The following is a 23,885-nucleotide window of genomic DNA, read 5'->3' on the forward strand; positions in this document are numbered from 1 at the left end:
GATTTTATAAAGATCATTGAATTCAAGATTACAAAGATGAAATATGATGACGCGGGAAGAAAAAGAAAAAAAAAAAAGTAATGGGTCACCGAGGTTCTATTTCTAATGTATTTAATATCGTTAGAATCATTTTAACTAGATAATTTTAATAACATTTTAAAAAATTACAAAATAAGGTAGTGATTAGTTGAATGAATTATAAACTCATTAGGCGGTTTTTCAATATATTATTAGAATCGTCTCATTAAATTTTTTTTAATGGTATCTAAAATCTAGTTTTCTTCTACCTGCCTTGAAAATTAAGGACCAAAGGACTAATATTGCTCGAGGGAAAGGAGTTGTGTTGGGTTAACATTTTTCAGCAACAGCATAGGGTAAGCCTGGACTCATATTTACCTGTTCTTTTACAATTTCTACCTATATTTATAGGTCACCTTTCGTAAAGGGTAAGCCCTGGCCAAAGCCAGGAGAAATGCATAAGAGTCCCTTAACTTTTTTTTTTTTGGTTTAATCTTTTATTCGTATGGCAAAGAATCAAGAAGTATTGATTTAGGCTGAGAGTAAAATCAATGGGAACTTAGAGGGTATTTGGAAGTGTGGTAGCGGTTGCTTTTTAAATAGTTTTCCACCATTTTCTGCTTCCTTTCACCATCTTGTATAAGCTGTATGACATCTAGGTTTCTTCATTTCCTTTTCTTTTTTTTACCCTTTTTTTCCCTCAAAAAACATCTCTTTAAAATAAATTATAAGAGGCCCAGTCTCTTTTAAAGTGAATTAAAAGAATGACATGACCGTTTTTCCCTTCCAAAAAAACCTACAACCTTGTTGTCGGGGATAATAAAGTCTTTTTATAAGTCCGTTAGCCATTATAAAAGGTTCACTCTCTTTATGATTTTTTATTTTTTTTTTTATGGATGATTTTTAAAGATTAGTCCAATTAGATTTTGGTTTTTTTAGGTTAATTTTTTAAATTTAATTTTTTTTATCAATTTTATCATTAGACATTGTGTTATTGGATCTTGAGTTTATATATTTTTTTATATTTTTATAAAATTATTAGAATTTCATTTACCACAGCATGATTATTTAAGTTAATCAAAATCAATTTAGATTTTTTTAAATTATATATATATATATATATTGGATAACCACCCGTGTACTCCTCTACTTTCAAGTTTCAACATGAAACTCCCAGTGAGGTCATAATGACTAGTGAGATAAATAGCTGTTGAAGAGTCCTTAAATCTTCCATCGAGCTTCCTTTGCATGTGTTGTAGCTATCCAATTTCAATCATCTACGTCATTTAACAAGTAACTCTCATGAAAAAAACCTAAGATTTTTTAGAGATTTTCAACATCTTCATCATTATCCATGGAAAAAGACATCAATTGTGTGACTTGTCCCTCAATCCTTTATTGATTATGTGTTGTATTTAGAAATATATTATGGTTGTTTTTTATTTAAAAATATATTAAAATAATATATATTTTTTAAAAAATTATTTTTGATATCAATACATTAAAATAATTTAAAAATATCAAAAAAAATATTAATTTGAAGTAAAAAAAAAAATTAAAATTTTTTTAATTTTTTAAAAAAGAAAGCTCAAAAGCACTGCTGCTTCCGTCGATTATTTTATATTTTTCTTCCCATATTTATCTTCAAGGCTGGGCCTCCGAGCATGTGCCTCCAATGGGACTTGACCACATCAAGTGCCATTCGAGTATTTTCAAAGCTGATCCCCTTTCTCACGCTTCAAATAAATTAATTTTAGATTAACTTGTATATACAGGCTTTCTGCCACGTGTATCTAAAGCTGCTAAGCCCTGATAAGTCTAGATAGACTAGGTTCGGGCAACTTTCCCAATCCTGGAAAGGATAAGGGCAACGAAAGCGAAATATAACTCCTCTTTGGAGTATCTTCTTATTTGTATGCCATAATGAGCGAGACTTGCGTTTGGATTGGACCCATTAACTAATGTATCTTCTCATTCTTAAAGCCTGTTTGGGGCTGAGTTTCAACCTGCTTTTTGATAAATTTTGAATTTTTTTTTTGCTAAAATTGAGTGTGGTTTATACTTTTTGGATCGTTTTGATGTGCTGATATCAAAAATAATTTTTAAAAAAATAAAAAAATATTATTGACATGCTTTTCGGTACGAAAAGCTATTTGAAAAGCAACAGCTACCACACTCCCAAACACCCTCTTTATCTTTTTATCATTTAAAACAAGTCTCGAGTCCTCGGCCCAATCAAACTGAGCACTACTTTTTTTTTTTTAACTTGATATATTTTTATTTACTATAGAAATAATATTTATTATTTATGAGTAATGTTAGTTATGCAAAACTTGTTTAGAGCAAGTTCTCAAACTTGATTAGATCGAGCTATTTTTTTTTATTTTTTCTCTTTTTCCCGATTTAATATGACCGGGCTATCTTATCTCATTTTATTTTACTATTTATAAAAAATATAATTTACATGATAGTATTTATCCATGACACTACTTGTCACTATTCATACTATTTATAAAAAATATATTTTCTCATCCTATATGTCAAATATTTTTCGAGTCATATATTCTCAGCTTTAAAAAAAAATAAAAAATCTTAACACTTATTTATACACTTTTTTATAATACAGATAACACGAGATAAAAAATACACATCTTTTCTTTATAAATAAAAATACTCTATTTTTTTATTTTAAATATTTATCTAATCATCACTTTAAAAAAAATCAAATAATAACTGAAACATCAAAGTTTTTCTCTTTACATAAGAAACTTGTTTTACAAATTCCAAAGCTTAACATCCATGGAAAATCAATAATTTTCTTATGAAGTTTTTCAACCACTCTATCACATCACCATGAAAGAATAAGAAGGTGTAAGTCTGGGAATTTTTTTTTTTTTTTTTTTTTAATTATTGAAGCAAACTAGATCGTTAGTTCAGATTTATTAGACCCGTGAACTTGTATCCATCACTGTGACATGGGTTCATTCTAGCAACTGTTTTGACATCATTTGATTTCAAGTTCAAGGAGATGGCTCGAAAACAAATGTTCATAAACATGCAATTGATTTATCTAGAAGCCTAGCTAGGTTTGGGTATGGAAATGATTGGTGGTTCGGTCATCAACACGTGGGTCGTCCATACAAAAACACATGTCATCAAACAATTGACTGGCTTATTCTGAACCTTTTCAAAATCACATGTGATGAAGACTTCTCAACTTACCCTTTCAGGACACACCCACATGGCAACCATCAAGGACGGAGGAGACGGGTCAAAATTTTGCCATTTCGTGAAGTCCAAATAGCCATAGCCAGTAGTGTAATGGGTAAAAAAAATTAATTAAATTAAGAAAATTAAAAAAATAATAATTAAAAAAATTAAACTGTTAAAAAAAAAACCAATTAAACAAATTAAAATTTTAAAAAACTGACCGGTTTTAATAAGCTTAAAATCAAAAAACCCGAATAGAACCCAAACCGGAAAAACCAAGATAAATTTGAAAAAATCGAGCCAAACTGGTTTGAACTAGTTTTGTTCTTTTAAAAATTTTTTTTTTTGTTTGGTTATTTTTTTTTATAAAAAATCGAACCAAATCGAAAATAATCATTCCTGGTAATATATATGAAATAAAAAAGAATAAAACAACTTTCAAAAAAATAAAATTAATTTAATGTAATAATCTCAATTAGGAAAAAAAGAGCCGTTAAAATCATGCATGGTCAAGCTATAATGAAAACCTAAAGTTTATGCCCCAATCCTTGTTGAAAACGGGAAAAATATTTCAAGAGATGCTAGTGTTATTACAAAGATATTGGCTACAAAAGGAAATATATATGATTATAATATATTTAAAATATTGTATTTAATTTGCATGAGTATGCATAGATTATAATTTCTTCTTTATATCTAAGATTATGTAATAAATAATTACGTATTCTTATTTAACTAGATTTTATAAATCATATTAACATTAATAAGATTATCTTGCACACAAAGTGCAAATAATTACTCTTTTTTTTTTTTATGTTAAAAATAATCATGAAAGTGAATTTGAATACGGTCAGTATATGGGCCGAAACAAGCAGATTTGAATAAATTCTGGTGGGTGATTTTTTGAAATACTTCAAGCCCAAACGACGCCCTTGTTCCCAAGCATTCCGTTCGCGGCCTTTTTCATCATTTCAATTTGTCTTCAAAAGTTAATTATAACCTAGTCTATGATTTAGCAAAAATAATTAATTAATCTTTATTATTTCAGAAATTATTATTTAATCCTTATGTTTTCACTTATTTTTTTTAAAATTAATTCTTATTTCATGTTTCTTTTCAATTTATTTATTTATTAAAAATAGAAAAGGTAGAAATGAAGAAGTAAACAGGATGGAAAAATTAAGAAAAAAAAAAAACATTTTTTTTAAAAAATTAATGTTAACTTATACATGATAGTTTACAAGTCGATCATAATCCTCGACTTACACACTTGAACAGAGAATAAAATTAAGAACATGTAAAGTCTATAACTTGAACTGAAACAGATAGGAAATGACCGATCCCAGGAAATGAAAAACAGGCAATGAACCTCATGATTTAGAGGCTAGATGATCCCATAGGGTGATGGATGTCGATAATATTATTATAAGGGCAGCTCCAAATGAAGAGGAATAGTACAGATGCCTTTTATTTCTTTATCTTAGGCATTCCAACGGCAGAGACAAAGCAATAACCAAAATAGCTTTTTTCTTTGTCAAGAGTCATTTCTACAGTTAAATGGCCAACGACTATCAACAGCTTTTTTTTTTTTTTTTTAACATGAAAAATTTTATCTATAAATACATGAAGAAAAAACTTGTAGTTTTAAATTTTTATATTGTGCCTCCCTTCTCTCAAATTTTAAAAAACAAGAATCGATTATTCTCCGATTAATTATTAACATCGGTTGTGTTAATTAGCTGAAATTAAAAAGTATGCTTGTTTAAAAGCTTTTTCTATTTTCGTTTTAATATCTCTTGATTTTTTAGAATTTTTGTTGTTATTTTAATATTTGTGATGAGTTTTATTTCTTTATTATTTTATGTTTTTAATATGGGTTAAGTAAGACAATTTTTATTTATGTTGTTATCTTTGATAAATATTTATTTTGATTGTCTGTTTTAATTTGAGGTCAATTATATTTTGTCTTTTTAAAAATACAATTAAACCAGTATATCGATTCTCTTTTAGTTTCAAAAAAAATGGTCAAATTGTTATGTTAGAACAAGTAGAAGGCAGTGCTTATTATTAATTCGCATGTATGAAAACTACAAAATTGCTAAACATTGAATGTGAGCTTCTTGTTATGAAATTGATATCAATTCGTAATACTTTTATAAGTTTGAATTTGAATTTACTTTTAAAAAATTAAATTTTTAACAATAACATATAAAACTTAAAATTAAAAATATTCATATAAATAAATTTTAAATTTAATTTTAAATTATATTTTTTAACTTTTATATTACTTCATTAATTTTATATTACTTTTATAAATTACTCATATTAATTATATAATTAATAACGTCATAATTATATTATATATAAAATATCTAAATTAGTTATATAATTATATTAAAATTAATTTAACATGAAATATATTAAAATATAAATGGCTTTTCTAAATAGCTTTTTACCATTGGAATGCATATACTACAAAAAGTTATATTTATACTATTCAAAAAGCTATTTTTTTTATTTGGCTCTTTAGTGGCTGTTTGGTAGTGTGGTTGCGGTTGAGGTTCACCCGCAGCCACACTACCTAGTGTTTGGTTAAAGAAAAAGCAGGGTATTTTGCTGGTAGGACCCACTGATATTTGAGGCTGAACCGCAGGTGTTGAGAAGCAGCAAAATGCTGCTTCTCATGCTGCTGACCGTTGTTAACAGTGGAGCCATGCTCCACAGCGCACTGTTTACGTGAACAGTTAGGCTTTTTTTTTTTGTTTTTTTGAAAACTAGTGCACAAAGTTTTTTTTTCCTAAAAAACTAGTACATTTAATTAATTACACTCGTATTGTTCACGTGAAAAATATATGTGTGTGTATATATATATATATTCTTATATATTTTAAAAAAAATAGTTTAAAGTAAATTAAATTTATTCGTACTTTAATCTCAATTTTATTCCTGATAATATTTTACTTAATTTTATTGCACTCAAGATAAATCATGATAACTGTAGTTATTGTCGAATGAATTTTGTACATAATGAAATTGTTGATTTTTTTTTTAAAAAAATTGTGTTTTACTCGAAAAACTAGTACTTAATATTATTTAATAACACTACATAAATTAGAAGGATATCGCATAATGACGTAGCATTTGTGAAATTTGATCGCAATTCCAATTACATTATTGTCGGGTCCGGCCCAGTAAAAAAAAATTCAGTCATTAAATTTACAATATTTAAATTAAAAATCATTAGTATTAATATATATATATATATATATATATATATTTTAATTATTTTATAACCTCAATTTGAAAAGCATTTTTTTAACCAAACACATTAAACTACTTTTTCTTCAACCTCAATTTCAACCACAGTTTTAACCAAACACCTATTTTTTCAAACCAACCTCAACTAAAAATACTTTTTATAAAACAACTTTTTTTAAATCACAACCACAAAAACTACCGCAATACCAAACACACTCTTAAAATGACATTTTCCATTGAAGATGCTCTAATCATTCAGGGTAAGAAAATCATCTAGTGCTGGTGCAGTGCGTTGGCCTGCGAAAATCCTGCAAGCCTCCCTGTACATTCCCGTTTTGAACTTCTCTTTCCCGACTTCCCTTTCAATCGTAGCCATTTCCTCTTCCACCACTTTCCCGAACAGATCAACGTTCACTTTCACTCTGAGGCCGTCTCCGTCTAGTTCCACTCTAAATTTAAGCCATTGCCAGTTCTGAACTCTGTGATTTCTGCGGTGGCAGCATCTTCCATGAGGTTGTAAAGAGAGACCGAGCCAGTTCCAGTTAGCCATGCTTCCAGTGAACGAGACCTCCTGGCCTCTGCAAGAGATCTTCCTCAGTTATGGTGGATGCATCTTCACGCTTCATGGAGTGAATTTGGTCTGGTGTGTTTCCCATATTGCTTGAGAAGACTTCCATGCAAGCTGGGATAAGTCCAGGGTGGGCTGCCATGTTCCATCATGTCCTGCTCGAACCTCTCTTTAGCTTTTTCCAGTGCCACGTTGTTCGCCTCAGTATCGTCTCTGATTGGAATCTGAGCTGCCTGTTTAAGAATCAAGAGATTAAACATGGATATAAAATTTTATGTACAAAATTTCATAAGAGTTGCTGTTGGCAAAGATAAATATGTTTTGTATGATGCAAGAGATCAAGTGGAACATACCATGCCACCCATGGCGTGCAAGCCCCGCCTATGGCATGTCCAGATGAGGAGATCAGAGTAGCTCTTCATAAAGAGCTGAGTCGTGCCAACTTGAACCCTGTCTGGTAGCAGGCGATCTGGGTGAGCCTGGAATGTCTTGGCATTGCTGAAGATGTAATCCCATCTTCCACAATCAAGCCAACAGAGTGATCCCTTAGCTCGTAGAGGATCAGGACAGTGGCCCTGATGCTTCCCCTTTCAATTCCAGCTATCTTCTTTGTTTTCTCAAACACAAAGTTCCATATCTTAGCCTCCCTGCCAATAATTTAGAACATAAATAAATGTTGAGTTCAACGTGAAATAACGTGATCGCCATTAGTAATAATATAGCTTCATCAATCGTTGTTCTAAAGCAACATTGCGTAAGGGTTCCTCCAACAAGTGACGACTATGATTGAGGTAAGAGGGGAAATTGAAGCTGAAATAATGTTTTGAATTAATCAAAAGGGTTTCGATTTATTCTCAAAATTAAGTGCAGAAAAAACTTCTAAGTTATGGTTGCTTGACAATTTAGCTGCTTTATTATGTCAGATGAAAGATTACCTTGAATGCTCCATCTTTGGGAGATATAAGAAAGGCCCAAATCCTGCACCCCGAGTCCGACGGAATGCAGCATAGTTGTGGTAAAAGTAAAGGCCAAAGTCCACAAGGCAACCAGTTGCAGGTTCTCCATCAATGAGAATGTGTGCCTCAGGCAGATGCCAACCTCTTGGGCGAACATGTCCAATCACCTTCCCTGATGTACCTTGTAGCTGGATCAAACCCTGGTAAAGCCCCCTCATAATACCTCCTTTTGGCTTCCTTGCGACACTCCATTGCAAACTTGATGCTGTTCCTAAACTCTCTCTGCAGATCAAAAACAAATTGCAGAGCATCCTTGGTAAGGATCTTCGCAAATTCCCCATCATATCTGCCCCTAATTTCAACCCCTTCTGGAGCATCGTAGCCAAAACTTCTTCACATGGGGCGGTGCATAGTAATTTTCATAAGTTGCAAGTCCCATTACTCTCTCCTGTTTTTCTAGAAACGCTACTCTTCTTTCTCGTTAATTTTGGCTTCATGCGAGCAAGATTAATCAAATGTGAATAAGATGAAGGAGGTGCAAATCGCTAGAGGAGATGGTGGTGGGATGGAGGGGTAATACAAGCTGACAAATTGCTATGAAGGTAGGCGTTCACTTTGTATATGGGTCTGATAAACCCTACAAAAGATGTAGGGCCTACATCTTTTGATACAGTTCACTAGTTTTAAGCCCAGGCAAACGGATCAAGAAGCCCTGTAAGCCAGCCCCTTCTCTTGGCACAGCAAGCCCAGTGACGTTCTTGAAATCTAAATATTTTTAATTAATTATTTTTTTTCCTTAGACGGATATTTTTTTTAAAATAAAATTAATTCTTTTTAAATTTTATGGCTGTTCCTCCCAACAAATATGTTTATTAAAAATCATACTTGTATTTTTACCCTTACATAAATATAATAATATCTTATCGACTAGACCTTATTAGTATTAATCACATTCCTACAACATTAAATTTTATTTTTTATTTATAAAAATGCATGATGATTTCTTTTTTATAATTACCAAAACATTTTTTCATTTAAAGTATATTCTCATACTAAAAAATACATCAAATTAATTTTTTAAAATCATAAAAATGTTTCCATAAGAAATTCAAAAATACAAAGTAATATTTTAAAATTTATCTATTAATTTTATTAACAAGATAGAGTAAAAAATAAAATTCTATGATAAGTTTTTATTTAATTACCTCTAGTGGCTCACAATAATAAAATGACAAAAGGAGGGGCATTAGAAATGTAAATATAAAATATTTCAAGGGTCTAAAACATAAAAAAGAAAAAGGAAAGAGACTAGAATCTCCACCGCCCAGGAGTCCACAGAGAAAACGAGTAGCCGACTCAGAAACTGTCTATATAAATTATTCCAATTACTGGCGGAGGTCAAACCAGAACAGCGCACATAATTGCGTAAACGCGTTTTGGATTCTCTCCTCTCTCTTTTTTCAACTGTTTATCCGATTCCGATCACCGTTGATTTTGTCTCCATCTCTCTATATCTCCGGTAAGATCTTTGATTGCCCGTGTTTTCTCAAGGAGAGACACCGTCAAAACCAAAAAAACAAAAGAAAAATAATCACGATCTGGGGTTTTGATTTTTTCCCCCCAATCAATTTCGTTTTTTTTCCAATTAATCGTATACGGTATTTTCCATATATTTGTTTGATTGCTTAATAGATTTGAAGTACCTAGGTTTTGTTTTGTTTTTTCAAAGAAAAACAAAAAAATTAAATTGAATTAGGGTTTTTGTTTGGGTATCTGGAAAAAGTTGTTTTCTTTGTTTCCTTGTGAATTTTGATTGAGAAGAGTTGTGTGTTGTGGTTGTTGATAATATGGCGGCAGGGCGGCTCGATGTGTCTAGGAGGCGGGGTGGTGGTGGTTATTTTGATGAAGTGAAGCGGGTTGGTGATCGTGGTTTGATACGGAGAAATGGGTATCATAGTTCAACGATTGTGCCTAGTTTTGATTTTAGACGAGATGGGCTTAGTTGTAGAGATGAAGAACGACAGTCAGGGGAGCCGTGGCAATTTCATGCCTTCGGTTCCTCGAAGTATGAGGAAGGTGAGATACCAGCAAATGAAGATGGGGTTCAATTGCCCGCAGACAAGAAAAGGAAGTTTTCTCCTATTGTATGGGATGTTGAGGAGAAAAAAGCGAAGATTTCTTCAAAGAATAGAGTTGTTCAGAGGAGCAGTACTCGGGATTTAAATGTTGTTTCAGACGAGGATGTTGTGAAAAGTCCTGTCCAAGGAGGATTGGAGCTTGTGGTGGACAAGGATTGTGTGGATGGAGGATCAGCTGATGGTATTGGATCTGAGTATCCAGCCCCTTTGTCTCCTTCGTTGCATCCAAAGAAAGATGGGGGTTATGACCAAGATCAGGGACAAGTGGAGGAGGAAGAGCTTCCTGAAGCACGGAATATAGCCATGTCCCGGTGGGCTTCTGATGATGATTCTCCAAGGGATACCACTTTGATTGATGATAAAGGAATGCCTGGAGAAATGGTGTACAGGACAGATTTGATTCATAGAGAAGGGTTCCAGAGAGAAGTCTCAGATAGAGATGGATCAAGTTCATCTCTATCGGATGAAAGAGGTTGCAGTGGCAGCTCTGCTTCTGAATATGAATTGCAAAATGATGTCATGGACATTGATGATATTAGGGATGAAAATGCCAGTGTTAATGAAATGGAGCAAACCGCTGGTGAAGAGCCCACAGTTACAAACCAAAGGGGGTTTAATATGCTAGAGGGTTGTAGAAGTGTGTTCGAGTATGAAAGACTCAATGAAATCAATGAAGGAACCTATGGTAAAGTGTACAAAGCCAGGGATAAGAAGACTGGAGAATTTGTGGCTTTGAAGAAAGTGAAGATGAATGTCGGAAGAGACAAATACTTGGAAGAGTATGGTTTCCCCTTGACATCTTTGAGGGAGATTAACATTCTTATGTCTTTTGATCACCCTTCAATTGTGAGAGTTAAAGAAGTTGTGATGGGGGACCTTGATAGTGTTTTCATGGTGATGGAGTACATGGAACATGATCTCAAGGGGCTGATGCAAGCGATGAAGCAGCCTTTCAGTACAAGTGAAGTCAAATGCTTAATGCTACAGCTTTTGGAAGGTGTCAAATATCTTCATGATAATTGGGTGCTTCACAGGGATTTGAAGACATCAAACCTTCTTTTCAATAACCAGGGAGAGTTGAAAGTATGTGATTTTGGGATGTCACGCCAGTATGGTAGCCCATTGAAGCCATATACCTCTCTGGTGGTTACTTTGTGGTACAGGTAAGTTGCACTTTACATGCTTAATTTTTTTGAAGTGATCTCTTGTAATTTTCTGGACTGGGATAACTAGAAGTTGTAAGCTTATCTAGTGTTACTTTTACATTGCAGGGCACCAGAACTTCTTCTTGGAGCAAAGAAATACTCTACAGCAGTTGACATGTGGTCAGTGGGTTGCATAATGGCTGAAATGTTGACCAAGGAACCCCTATTCACAGGGAAAGGTGAAATTGATCAGCTTGACAAGGTACTAATCAACTTCTGCTTTGGTACTTTACTCACTTGATTTTATTTTTTTTAAGATTTATTTTCCATAGTTCTTTTCTGATTTGAAAATACAAATAAAAATGATTGCAGATCTTCAAAACTCTTGGCACACCAAACGAGACTATTTGGCCTGGGTTATCAAAATTGCCAGGGGCAAAAGCAAATTTTGTTAAGCAACCGTAAGTATCTGTTTGATCAATCCTGTCTGTTATTATTTTTTTCCCCTTAAAAATATCTGAATGCTATTGGCCTGCACACCTTATATATACTGCTTTCTTTTTCAGGTATAATCAGTTACGGAAGAAGTTTCCTTTCACACCTTTCACAGGATCTCCAGTTCTCTCTGACTCAGGATTTGACTTGCTAAACAGTCTCCTAACTTATGACCCAGAGAAGGTAATTGTAGTGCACATGCTATAAGTTGGTTTTTGTTACTTCCCCATGGTTTTTAAAATATATGATTATTATACTAATTGGTGTTGCTTATTGCTAATGCAGCGAATAACAGCAGATGACGCTCTTAATCATCCCTGGTTTAATGAGGTCCCACTATCAAAATCAAAAGAATTCATGCCTACTTTCCCACCTCAGTATGCAAAGAACAGGTAGCTGATAGACTGGATGACTAGAAGCAGTACACAACTGAGAAAAATTTCGTGAACCTCTTACCTTTTCTTCACTATTTCCCAGAACAGGGCTTCTTGTTGTGTGCCTTTTTCTCAACTTGTACTCTGACTCTTAGGCCTAATCAAAGAACAATGAAGTGTCTAGATTCCAGGAGCAATGGTGAAGGAAAGCAGTACCGGGTGTTATCTGGCACATATTGGTGGATATCATCCTTTGGGATTTACATCCTTTTTTGTAATGATCCTGCAGTCCTTGACCCGCAAGGTCCTGAGTATTGACTTTTTTCTTTGTCTTCCATTGTTTCTGTTCTCTTTTAATCAGCTTGAGTTCAGAATGAGTGTAAATATTTCTCAACTCAGTTATAAATGATTAGATTTATTTTTACATATCTTTTCATTTAGTGCTAAACTGTTATTCAATCTATTTTCTTGTATATTCAAACTTTGCTTGCTAGAGATAACTGATGTAAGGCAATGGATTGGGGCGCTGATATTTCTGGTCACTTGTAAGGTACTGAACCTCCTATTTGTTTGATGATTATGTAATCTGGTTTTATATTTTTGCTTGTTTTGACCCAGATTAAAATTTCCCCTGACATTCGGTTGATTCCACTTTCACGTTGACTCTTTTTATGCTCTCACAAAAGCCAAGAATGTATTTGATATCGTTGCCTTCATTTATTATTCATAGTCAGTTTTTTGCTTTTTAAATTCAGCACATGAAGGCCTGTCCTATTTTACGCTTTTGTGGTTCAGCTTGTCAATGCATTTTCTATCAAGCGCAAGAAGAAGAAAAGTAATGTTAAGCTGCTATAGCATTTTGTTAGGCTCTCATTAATCAATGTAAAAAACATATCTGATAACCTGTGAAGTTTGCTTGGAAAGTGCACTATATAGTGTTAAATCAGGTGCACCTTTTGAGATAATTCTGATGTATATTTGCGAACAAATGATGCATAACTTTCATATACATCCCTGCTTCGCTGATGTGTCATTAGCCTCTATTGGTTTTTCATCCACAAGTTCTTTTGGACCTCTGTCAACACGTTTAAAGACTTTTCATTTTTCATTTTTCATTTATACATGTTATGTTCTTTTGATTCTGATCCCTGTAAATTTCCGAGTTACCAGCTTCCTTCAGTAATGGCTGCTATAGAATTTGCAACTACTCAGCTACTGTGTTTCTCAAGTTCTTTTGGTTGGATGTTCAGCCGGTATGTGAATAGAATGTTGAAAGGTTAACCCCCTTGCTCTTTTTTTCTACTCCATCCTCGCTTGTTAGTCTGTTCTGACTGACTTGTCTTTCTTGATCCTAGATCATTTTGTACATGCTTCCTTTTCTTTGCAAAAATGTGCTCCCGTGCAGGTTTGGAGGAATATCCCCAGTTGCCTCCATACCCACCTGTTCATGCGTGTGGGAGTGGATGGGGTTTAATGTTGCAGAACATGAAAAGAATTGCACATTCAATTGCCTCCCATGTGCTCTGCTTTCCCACTCTACTTCACAAATTCTTGGTTTCTTGTCTCTCGATTCCTTGGGCTTTTGAGTTACAGCAGCGTTTAATATCGAGAAGACTGCCAAACGTGTTCTGGCCTAATGGTCGAGGAAGCAAGCAATATGTGAATGTCCAATTGTTCATTTGGACGTTTCAGTTCAATCTTCTCCTATGTTTCTTTACCAGGAATAATGTTCTGATCATTTGTGATGAACACAGCTCAAAAATACTTTGAAATTTATGACATTTATTAATACAGAGGTATTTTTCTCCCGAAACATATGCTTCGTCTGATTCTGAAACACAAGCTTATTTTGCTTCACTTGAACACCTACATTGGCCATGGTTTTGCTTTCGACAGAACAAACGTCACAGAAGTGCAGTAGCACCATTTGTCAACAAGTATTCTTGTTTGCGGAGCCATGAAGTAGAGGAGCGATAATCCTGAATGCTCGATAATGTCGAAACTCCTCTTGAGCTCGTAACCTCAGTATGTAGGGGAGCAATAATTCTCCAGTCCTGAATGTTCGCTCACTTGTTATGCTTTATCAATGGACGAGAGATTTGTAAAATCCATGTCCCATGTAAATCAGCCATTTTTATGGACTGAAGATGTTATGTTATAAAAATTTAGATGATCTTAAATAAGAAATGGGGCCAAACCGATATGGATTTGTTGAGCTAAATCGTTTACTTGTGCTTTCGGAGGCGCTTAGAACAAGGAAATTTTACACTGGCAATCAAGTTGTTTGTCAACTTCAGCAAGCAACCTGATGTTTATACATGGCTGCTAACATGGCAATACATCCATCCCAAACATCAAAATATATCTGAATCTAGAAAATATCAATGATCCGACCCTCTTCTCAAATCAGATGGCTCTAGTCTTACAAAAAGAACAAGCGACTTCATCTCTAAAACGAATAAAGTGTTGGTAAGGAAGAATTGGCTCAAGAGTCTAAGTAAATGATAGTTCAGATAGACGAACGGTTCAATTTCTGATTATCATCTTTGATTATGTGGTGCAGGGAACTAAAGAAATTTTTATCCTTTTGTAGTTGCCATAGATGTCTTAATAGAAGAACGAATCTGAAAAAGGTTGTCTATATATCAGTATGAGCATTCAATCCAGAGCCTTGAGGGGGAAAACCACAGTTTTCTTTATTTTTTAATTACCATCTCCATCCTCTGCATGTTAGCCTGTTCAGTTCCCCCGTGTCTTTCTTGCTTGCATGTAATTTCTTCATGCATCGTCTTCTGCTACACTCTTGGGGTTTCCCGAAGAGAAAAAAGGGTTGCCGAACGTGAATCGCACGTATAATTGCCTGGTTTCAACAATTCACTTCATAAATTCTTTGATTGTTGTTTTTCTCAGTTCCTGTTCAACTTACAGCAGTGTGGATGAAGATCATCAGTACGCTATCTAAGAAAAAAGAAATAGGGGGGGTAAGGTGTCTACTGAGCAAGCAACATGCAAACGTAATCCTCGACTCTTTTTCTACCGAAAATAATGTTACGTGCCTATGATACGTTCAAAATTACTGATATTTGTCCAGACAACTATTTTTCTCAGGAATCATGCTCCATACACTTGACTGAAACACTTGGCTATGTTACATCACGTAACATTTGGAACCAGATTTTGCTTTCAACAAAATCCAGTTAACATCATCTAGAAGAGCAATCCCATCCATTTATAGGGTATCCTATATATTTCCTGCGGAGACGGTAAATAAGAGCAACAAGTCTCCAATCCCAATTGTACAATAATCGAGACAAACACCTTGTAGAGCTGCACAGATGGATCAGAAGTAAAATAAAAGTGCAATGTAAATCAGGCGAGAAAAAAACTGGAATGATCTTACAATGTTATCATATCATTTGTGATAATCCTGTTCAACCAGAGCAACAAATGAGGAGTTTGACTGGGATTTGTAGCTGACTGATATCATAAAGAGTTCTTTCGGGAAAAAAGAAGGTGCTTGGAACAAAGAAAATTGAAACCTATAAAACAGCATTCAATCTCATTTGTCAACTTTAGTATGCAACCTGATGTTCGAACAAGGTTGCTAACATAGAAATATATCTAAAACAATTACACAAACAACGTATCAGAATCTAGAAAGTACTAATTATGCTGCCCATTGACTCCAGCAAAAAATTGGGTGGAATATGCGAGTTTTATGGGGTATGCTGTGTGAATTTACGAATGATAGATGGTTATTGTCTTCCCTAGTACAAAAAGAACCAGCGACATCTCCAAAAAGAAGATAGTGTTGATGAGTGTCCGGTCAATTGTCCATCCAAAAACACTAAACCCACCAGGATTGGACTGCAAATACGTCACTGCAAAAGAAAAGGGGGGGTTCAGTTAACTTCACGGGTATTCGAAGGAAGAAATGAAAAGAGCCACAGAAATTGAGTAACTGATAGTTTTATTAGATTGATATTCATTTATCTGCTTTTGATATGCCAGATCTTGATTGTATGATGCAACCAAGGAGCTAAACTTCTTTCCCTTTTTTTTGGTAGTTACCACTTACCAGAGATTTGTTAGAGGAATGAATCTGTTCACGCGATATAAATAGTTGCATAAGAATCAAAATCATCATTAACTTAAAAGGGTTGTCTCTTGAATGGTCCTATTTGGGAAAACAAAGGTTTGCCACCACATCTGAACCTATATATTTAACTGCAGAATTGAATGCTATCCCCACTATTCTTGTTTACTATCAGTTCAACTAGCATCCAAAAGTATAGGCCATGGCAGCCTTTTGTGCTGTGAGAAAAGAAAAAAACATTGTTGGGCTCAGGGAAAGTCTGAAATTTGATAGGGGTTTAGAGACCAGGGTGTCAAAAAGGGTTTTGTGCGGCTGATAAAAATTAATTACTACTAGTTTTGGTGTGTACTATAAGGTATGACCAGCTTGGCTTGGTTGGTGTTGAACCTATCTCACATAAGAGATTCTTTGCTTGTACATGCGATGAAGTCCTCTATCATGATGAGTCTAGCAGCTACATGCAGCAAGCCTAGGATGAGTGAATCCCCACCAATTAGGATTAGGACGAACTGATTAGTTACTAATATGAAACCTATTTTCATTTGCAGCTACAGTGAAAAAGAGAGACAATTTGAGTGCACAAAACTGATTGTTGATTTAGATACATACCAAAAGCTTGTCTCTTGTGATATGTTGACATGTATGAAGCCAACTGGGTAGTAGTTGGCACTGGCACATAATCAACTGCCTCCAAATCACTTTCTGAATAATTTATGCACAATAAATGGCCTGTATTGGCAGCCTCCGAGCTTCCACCATTGCCGCTTATTTCCACTTGAGAAGTGTCATCAGAGGCACATGTAACTATAGAATGCCATTTAGCAGCAACTGATCCAGTGCCTTGTGCTCTATGTGTGATTTTTGCAGCAGCATGCAGGCAAATTATTAAACCAACAAGCTCAACTATAGAAGAGATCTGCAACCATCACAAAATTGCAATGTAAGAAAGAAACTCAAGTCTAGAATTGCTATACAAACACGTGGAGATGCTGGTGTATTGTTCAAATATTTTCAGCTAACTTTGAAAGCTGTGAGTTGTATGGTTTGACAATTTGCATTAGAAGGTCTACCTTTCCTTTTCCATCCTAAGTCTTGTACTTCTTTTGTAACTAATTTCATGAGATATTGCTAAAAGGTGATGATTTTGTAATGAGGGATGCTATCTACATATAATGCTTCATTTTGAGATGTGAGATTAATGTGAGGATTAAACAATGATAAAAACAAATGTCAAGATTAGAGGATCCATTTATGGTATTTCAAAGAAATATAATATAAACTTCTTTTATGACTCAACTGGTACAAAGAACTAATCGGATGATTTGTCACTAATAGCTCATTATAAATTATTAACATGATCATATTAGTTATTTTATTTAAGTAACACCAATATTTTTAAATGCAAGAGGTGGAATTTAGAATTGAACAAGTTGCTCCTTATCAAATCTATGGTAAATTGAGAAGGAAAAAGCAACAGCATATTTTTCTGCACTTACCACAAAATCACCACCATTGATGAAATTGATAATTTCACTATTCCATGTAGTTTGAAATAAAGCCACGACCTGACTCGCTGTCACAACCAAGAGCTCAAGAATGAAAAAAATTCGGAACCTATGGCTTATCTTAGATAGATAATGTGTTAGACGAATGTGTTCCTCAATGTACTGTGAAACATCCATATCCCTTTCTAAGAGCTTCCCGTAATTTTCAAAGTGAATCACTTGAAAATTGCATACTAAATTGAATAAAGCACAGCCTGATAAATAGATAGTGATTGAATAGGTCCATGAGACAATCAAAGCTATCAGTATCGCAACAGATTGCCCCCAAGAATGGTGCGGCACATATATAATGCGAACAGCCTCACGAACAATCTTCAGGAGGAGGAATGGCAGCACCCATACGGCCAACAAGCGGAAGAAACCCTGAATATATAGAGTTTTCAAATCAATGGCTTGACATCTATGAATAAAATATATTACAATCACAACTATACAAAAATTTAATGATTATAACAGAGATATTCTAACAGAGGAAGATTTCTTCACTATTTTCTTACCAGGTTATGCAGGAATCAAAACTTCCACTCAAGTGCATGGCATGAATACAGATGATTAAAGAAAAGGAAGTTTTAAGCTCTTTCCATTAAATGGACAACATGATATTCTATTCCACGATACTGATTAATCTGAAATTGCAGGAGAAAACATCCCTCTGTTAATGGACTCGAGTATCTTACTCCACAACACAATTCTTCAATAGCCTATTATTGATAGTTTCTTCGATGGATTTGTTTTTGAAACAGTATCTCCGTGCAATCAAACGATCCAAAAGGCTATTAATAATAAATTAAACAATAAAAAAAGCAGAAGTGCATGACACAAGTACAAATAAAAGGGCAAACATTCAACTTCGGTAAACTAAATTTGACAGTATGACTCTTTTTATTGCATGATTATAATTAATCTGAGATTACAGGAAAGGGGATCCGCTGTTAAGGGAATCATGCATCTGATTGTTAATCTACAGCAGAAAATATTATACTTCAAAAACCATCATTGCTAATTTCTTATTTGGATTTCTTTTTAAAGCATCATCTCCAAGCAATGGGCAAGGAACCAACTCAAAAAGATATAAATAATAGATAGATAGATAGATAGATAGATAAAATAATAGACAGCACAGTTTGATTTATTGAATGTCAAAACCTGACCCCATTAAAATCACTCCAACTTCTCTACTGCCTTTAATGCTCCAGCAATGACTAGTAATTGCACACATCAAGTATGAATCTTAACAAATCAACCACAACCAAATCAATTACCAAAAATTAATAATAAAATATCTTTAGCTTTGATCACTTAAAAAACTACAACAGATTTAGAAATCAAAAAAAGGTTTTCCTTACATTGATCTTCTTCACATATTCATCACGAAACTGCGCCATATGTCCATGATAGCGGTCCACAAAAAGAAACTTCCTGAACCCATACTTCCTCAAGTTATGTGAAATACAAACAAGAGAAATGGCAGCAACTAGACACTGAAACACCAAAACCTGAATCTCAAAGGTACGAATTTGGTACTTCTTACAGTCAGTAGTGCAGTAAGAGAAATAGTGGATCATCACAACAGGAAGAGCAATACCAAGAAGCAAAAAAGAGAGCCATGAGAGAGTGATACTTATAAAGGAGTGTTGACAAAAGCCAAAGACCCTTAAAATGGTTTCTAAATGGTTTAGAGATTTGGAGAGATGGGCTTCATCTTCTTGGTCTTCATATATGAGAGGGACTTGTGATGTTGATACCAAGTCATCTGTTTGCGAGCAAGGAACTGCCATTTCAGAGAGTGAAAGTGAGGTTTTTCTTGGTGGGTTTTCTGATTATAGACAGAGGAAAGTCAGAAACCTTAAATGCGCTAAACTAAACTAGTGGATTTTGGGGAGAAAGAGATGGTGAAAGTATCTGTCCGTATGTCTGAAAGGAGGCCGTGTTCATCTCTAAAATGTTGTCGCGGACTATATTTTATATGATGTAATCAATCTTTGGAAAATCAAGTGTTAGTTTAGCAATGCAGTGAAATATTATTCCATTTAATATATTTTAAATAAAAATATATTTTAAAAATCAAATAAAACCACAATACAAAACACACGTTGTATTTATTATATTTATTGTTTGTTATCGAGATGAAAATAACAAAGATAGAAAAACTAAGAGTTTTTTATTTTATTTTATTTTTCTGCCTAAAATTATAGAGATTTTATCTAAAATTATTCTAGAAACAAGTTTATTGTAGGATGATTTTTTTTTTTTATTTATTTTATCTTCATAAAAAACAAGTAAAAAGGCAATCTTGCATCCCACTTTCGGTTGCTTTCAGGAGGAGGAAACTATCGTTTCTTTTTCTTGATTGAAGGCATTGTAGATTCTGAGGCCTGGAAAAGTATGAAAGATAGAAGACAGCTTGAAAAGAAGAAAAGGAAAGGGCTTTATTGGGAAGTGGCCCAAAGCTTAAACCAAACGGTCAAGGGATCTGTTTTATATATATATATATATATATATATATATATATATATATGAAATTATTTGTTTTTATGTTTTAAAAGTATTTAATTTTTTTTATTTTGTTTTATTTTAAATTAATTTTTTTAGAATTTTCAGAATATTTTAATTTACTGATATTAAAATATTATTTTAATATATTTTCAAATAAAAAATATTTGAAATGAATAGTTATTACAATTTTAAATATATTTTATAGTATTAAACTATGGTTAGAGAGTTTTATTTATTTGTATAATTTTTTTTTATTCCTTAAATTTGAAAGTTCATGCACTAAAGAATATTAAATTGTTTTTAAATACATCTGCATTCAATTTAGTATTTGGTCTGCATTTGAAGGCAGAAGTTTGCTATGACAGTTAGGTTTGTGCATCTTTTTAAGCGAACTTTCAGATTGTCTTTCCAGTCTTTGTTGAGGAGGAAAAGGACAGGTAACTCCGACTCTCCGACGTCGTCCTGACGCCGCTGAACTCGCTAGTGGGCTTGTTATTGTGATGGTTGATATTTAGTTTGACATGGGATTATGATTTTTTTAAATAATTTTTTGTACTAAAATATATTAATTTAAAATTAATAAAAAAAAAAATTTAAATTTTTTTTTAAAATATTTTAAAACACAGAAATAAACAAGTTTTATTTAAAAAAAAACAAGCCTGTTTCATGACTTTATTTGTAGGCCGAAGTTTTTTACTCCAAGAAAAAAGTTTCAATCACAAAATGATGAATTAAGCCTGGTGAGTCGTTTTTGAACAGTTTTAACGTGATTGACGTGGAAATCAACTTTGACCGCAAATGACAGATTTGACCTTGGTAGATTTTGATCGACTTTGACGAACTTAAATTCAGATTTGACTGTAAAAGGATGGTTTTAGCTAATTTTAACAACAACAAAAAAAACACTCGATTTTTGACATGATAGCTAGGTGTTTTTTCTAAATGGTTTTTGGCTAGAAAAATAATTTTTAATCTAAAAACATTGTTTTCGTTTTCGGTCATGGAGGCCAAAACAGGTTATCTAATTTGTAAGAAATTCACAAAAACTCAAATGAGAGGTGGCGTTTTTTTTTTCTCGAGCGCCTCGTAAAATATTATTTATTATAATTTCACCTTATTTAATTTATTAAAAATTAAATTTTATAATTTATTGTGAATTAATTTTTATATAATTATTCAAGTTTTATGATCCGTATAGCAGGTTTAATGGAATAATTTAATTAATTAGAGTTTTTTTCTTTTCTTTTTAAATGATATTTTTTTTCAATTTCAACTTCAATATTAAATTTATTAAGAATTAGATTTCATAATTTATTTTGATTTGTTTTTTATAAGATTATTCAGTTTCATAATCCAGGTTATAAATTTTGCTAATTAACTGGGTAAATTTTATTGTTTTATTATGTTTTTTTTTTAGATTGATTTTTTTCTTCTAATTTTAACATTCAACTATTAGTTGATTAAAAGTAGAGCTGCATAATTTATTCCAATTTACTTATGAGGTTATTTTTGATCTTATAACCCGAGTCGTGAGTTTGATATATTAAATTTAGTTGATTTGAGTTTTTTTTTTTTTTCATCATTCAATACTAAGTTGATAAAAATTATGTTTTATATTTTTTTTAATTTGTTTTATATAAAATTATTATGGTCTCATATTTTTTTCTCTCTAAAGTTAGCAACATTTAAATACATCTTTTTTATGTTTAAGAGTTTTTGGATCCAACCGTAGCAGGCGACGATACTGTGAAACTACTAAATTTACTTGGTTTTGAACTTTTGACAAATTACAATAGTTAAACATGAAGAAGAATTAGGGATCAGTGAAAAAAAATTAAAAACTAGAATGCCCCTGGTGAGGTTCGAACTCACGACTTCTTGCTTAAAAGGCAAATGCACTACCACTGTGCTACAGAAGCTTTCTTGCTAGAACTTTCTAGCAAACATTATTTATAATTTTTTTAAACTCAAGCCGTTGAGTGGAGGTGTACTTCAGTAAACAAGAACGACACCTGTGGACAAGGGTGAGTACAAAAATTGAAAAACTGATTAAATAAAAATAAAAAAACCAGTTCGTAAAAAAAACCCAATTAAACTTAATAAAATTTTAAAAAAATCGACCGGTTCAGTACTTGCTAGTACTAGTACATCTGAAAATTTTTAATTGGCTAGTTGTAAATAGCCCCGGACTATATAACAAAGAATTATACCGGACTTACCTACACCGGGGTATTGACGGTGATTCTTAAATATCGCAAAACAGAATGTGATATGATGAGATAGAATGCAATAGAAAAAAGAGCACAGGGAAAGGCTACTCTTAACGGTCAAAGCGAACCCTTTCATTCCGAATTAAAGAATTTATAAGTCTAAAACTACGAAAACTAAACCGAACCCGAATGAAAAAAACCAAGCCAAACTAAAAAAAACAGAGTCAAACAGGTTTGAACCGATTTTTATCTTAAAAAATCAAATCGAAACCGGCCAATTCAAACTGGTTTTAGTTTTAGTTTTTAAAATTTTTTTTGATTTGATTATTTTTTATGATAAAAACTGAATCGAACCGAAAATAATCAGTTCTTCTAGTTGGTGCCTGCATTGAATATCTTAAATTCTTTCTTTTTATTTTTAAAGTCCCACCATTTATTTTCCCCCTGCTAATTGAACACAAGGCAGACACGAAACAGTTAATGGTGGCAATGTCACTGCTATTCATTACTGGAATCACAGCATTTGGAACCATAACTTGAGTTACTTTCTCTGATAGATATATCCCAACTGTTCTGTTGAAAGCTAAAATCTTGTAGGATGGAACAAAACGTGATCTTTACAAAGTTTTCCTATTAAATTATGTTAATGTATACTTCAATATTAGATTGTTAGAAATTATAGAAATATATGAGGAAGACAGCTACAGAGCAATCAGGAATAAAATGACTTTGTAATTTAAACCACTCCTCCCTCTCACAACCTGCAATATATGTATATATAACATAAAATTACTCAAATTCACAATTACAAAAAAAGCAAATAGAAATGAAGAAAACACTCCTAAACTCAAGTAAAAGAAAAACAAAATTGCAAGTGTATCTAAATAATCCATTGTTCAAAAAAATTTAAAAACCAAAAACATCCCTTGCCCTCATGTTATGTTTTTTTTTTTTAAATGATAGATTAGTAATTTAACTGTTCAATAAAAATATAAAAAAATCAATTTACCCCAAATATATTTGTAATGCCAATTGAATCCTGTGAAAAAACTATTTTAGCTCCTAAAACCCAGCTTTTTCCAGTTTTCCTCACAAACATGTAGGGTAAAATTGTTACTACATTGTTGCGATCCACTGTACACTAAGTCTTAGTTGATAGTGAAAGGTTGAACACAAAGATTATTTGGAAACGTGGCTATACTTGTGTTTTAAAAAAATTAACTTTTTTATATTTTAGATATGTGCTGATTTTAAAAATATATTTTTAAAAAATATTATTTTGATATATTTCAGTATGAAAAATAACTGCAACTACATTTCCAAACAAACCTGGCTATAATGAAAGGTTGATAGAGT

General features: G+C 32.8%; 2 protein-coding genes, 1 non-coding gene and 1 pseudogene across 9 annotated transcripts; 1 reads left to right on the forward strand and 3 right to left on the reverse strand.

The window, feature by feature from the left end:
- Window positions 1-6,733: 6,733 nt before the first annotated feature.
- LOC118044846 (malate synthase, glyoxysomal-like) lies at window positions 6,734-8,351 on the reverse strand (annotated as a pseudogene).
- A 1,023-nt stretch (window positions 8,352-9,374) lies between these two features.
- On the forward strand, window positions 9,375-13,958 carry LOC118044730 (cyclin-dependent kinase G1). Of its 6 annotated transcripts, none has more exons than XR_004686843.2 (8): window positions 9,375-11,311; window positions 11,420-11,555; window positions 11,666-11,754; window positions 11,860-11,971; window positions 12,074-12,180; window positions 12,318-12,712; window positions 13,333-13,438; window positions 13,518-13,958. XR_004686843.2 is itself a non-coding variant. In XM_035053171.2 (6 exons), exons 1-6 carry the CDS (start codon window positions 9,858-9,860, stop codon window positions 12,478-12,480), a joined length of 2,061 nt encoding a protein of 686 aa, XP_034909062.1. In that variant the 5' UTR covers window positions 9,375-9,857; the 3' UTR covers window positions 12,481-13,958. The 6 variants fall into 6 exon arrangements, 1 of the variants encoding a protein (XP_034909062.1); XR_004686844.2 differs by having other exon boundaries at window positions 13,568-13,958; XR_004686842.2 differs by having other exon boundaries at window positions 13,333-13,415.
- Window positions 13,959-15,694: 1,736 nt separating this feature from the next.
- Window positions 15,695-19,795, reverse strand: LOC118044731 (uncharacterized). Of its 2 annotated transcripts, XM_035053174.2 has the most exons (5): window positions 19,355-19,469; window positions 19,170-19,242; window positions 17,755-18,186; window positions 16,868-17,174; window positions 15,695-16,043 (listed from the first exon to the last, which is right to left on the reverse strand). In XM_035053174.2, the coding sequence occupies exons 2-5, from the start codon at window positions 19,206-19,208 to the stop codon at window positions 15,901-15,903; spliced, it is 921 nt and encodes a 306-aa protein (XP_034909065.1). In that variant the 5' UTR covers window positions 19,209-19,242; window positions 19,355-19,469; the 3' UTR covers window positions 15,695-15,900. The 2 variants fall into 2 exon arrangements, with proteins under 2 accessions (XP_034909065.1, XP_034909064.1); XM_035053173.2 differs by having other exon boundaries at window positions 19,170-19,795.
- Window positions 19,796-22,166: 2,371 nt separating this feature from the next.
- TRNAK-UUU (transfer RNA lysine (anticodon UUU)) lies at window positions 22,167-22,238 on the reverse strand. The gene has a single exon. It is a non-coding gene; the product is annotated as a tRNA-Lys (tRNA).
- Between the last annotated feature and the right edge of the window lie 1,647 nt (window positions 22,239-23,885).

Source organism: Populus alba, chromosome 12 (genome assembly GCF_005239225.2).
Source record: "Populus alba chromosome 12, ASM523922v2, whole genome shotgun sequence".
Lineage (NCBI taxonomy): Eukaryota > Viridiplantae > Streptophyta > Magnoliopsida > Malpighiales > Salicaceae > Populus > Populus alba.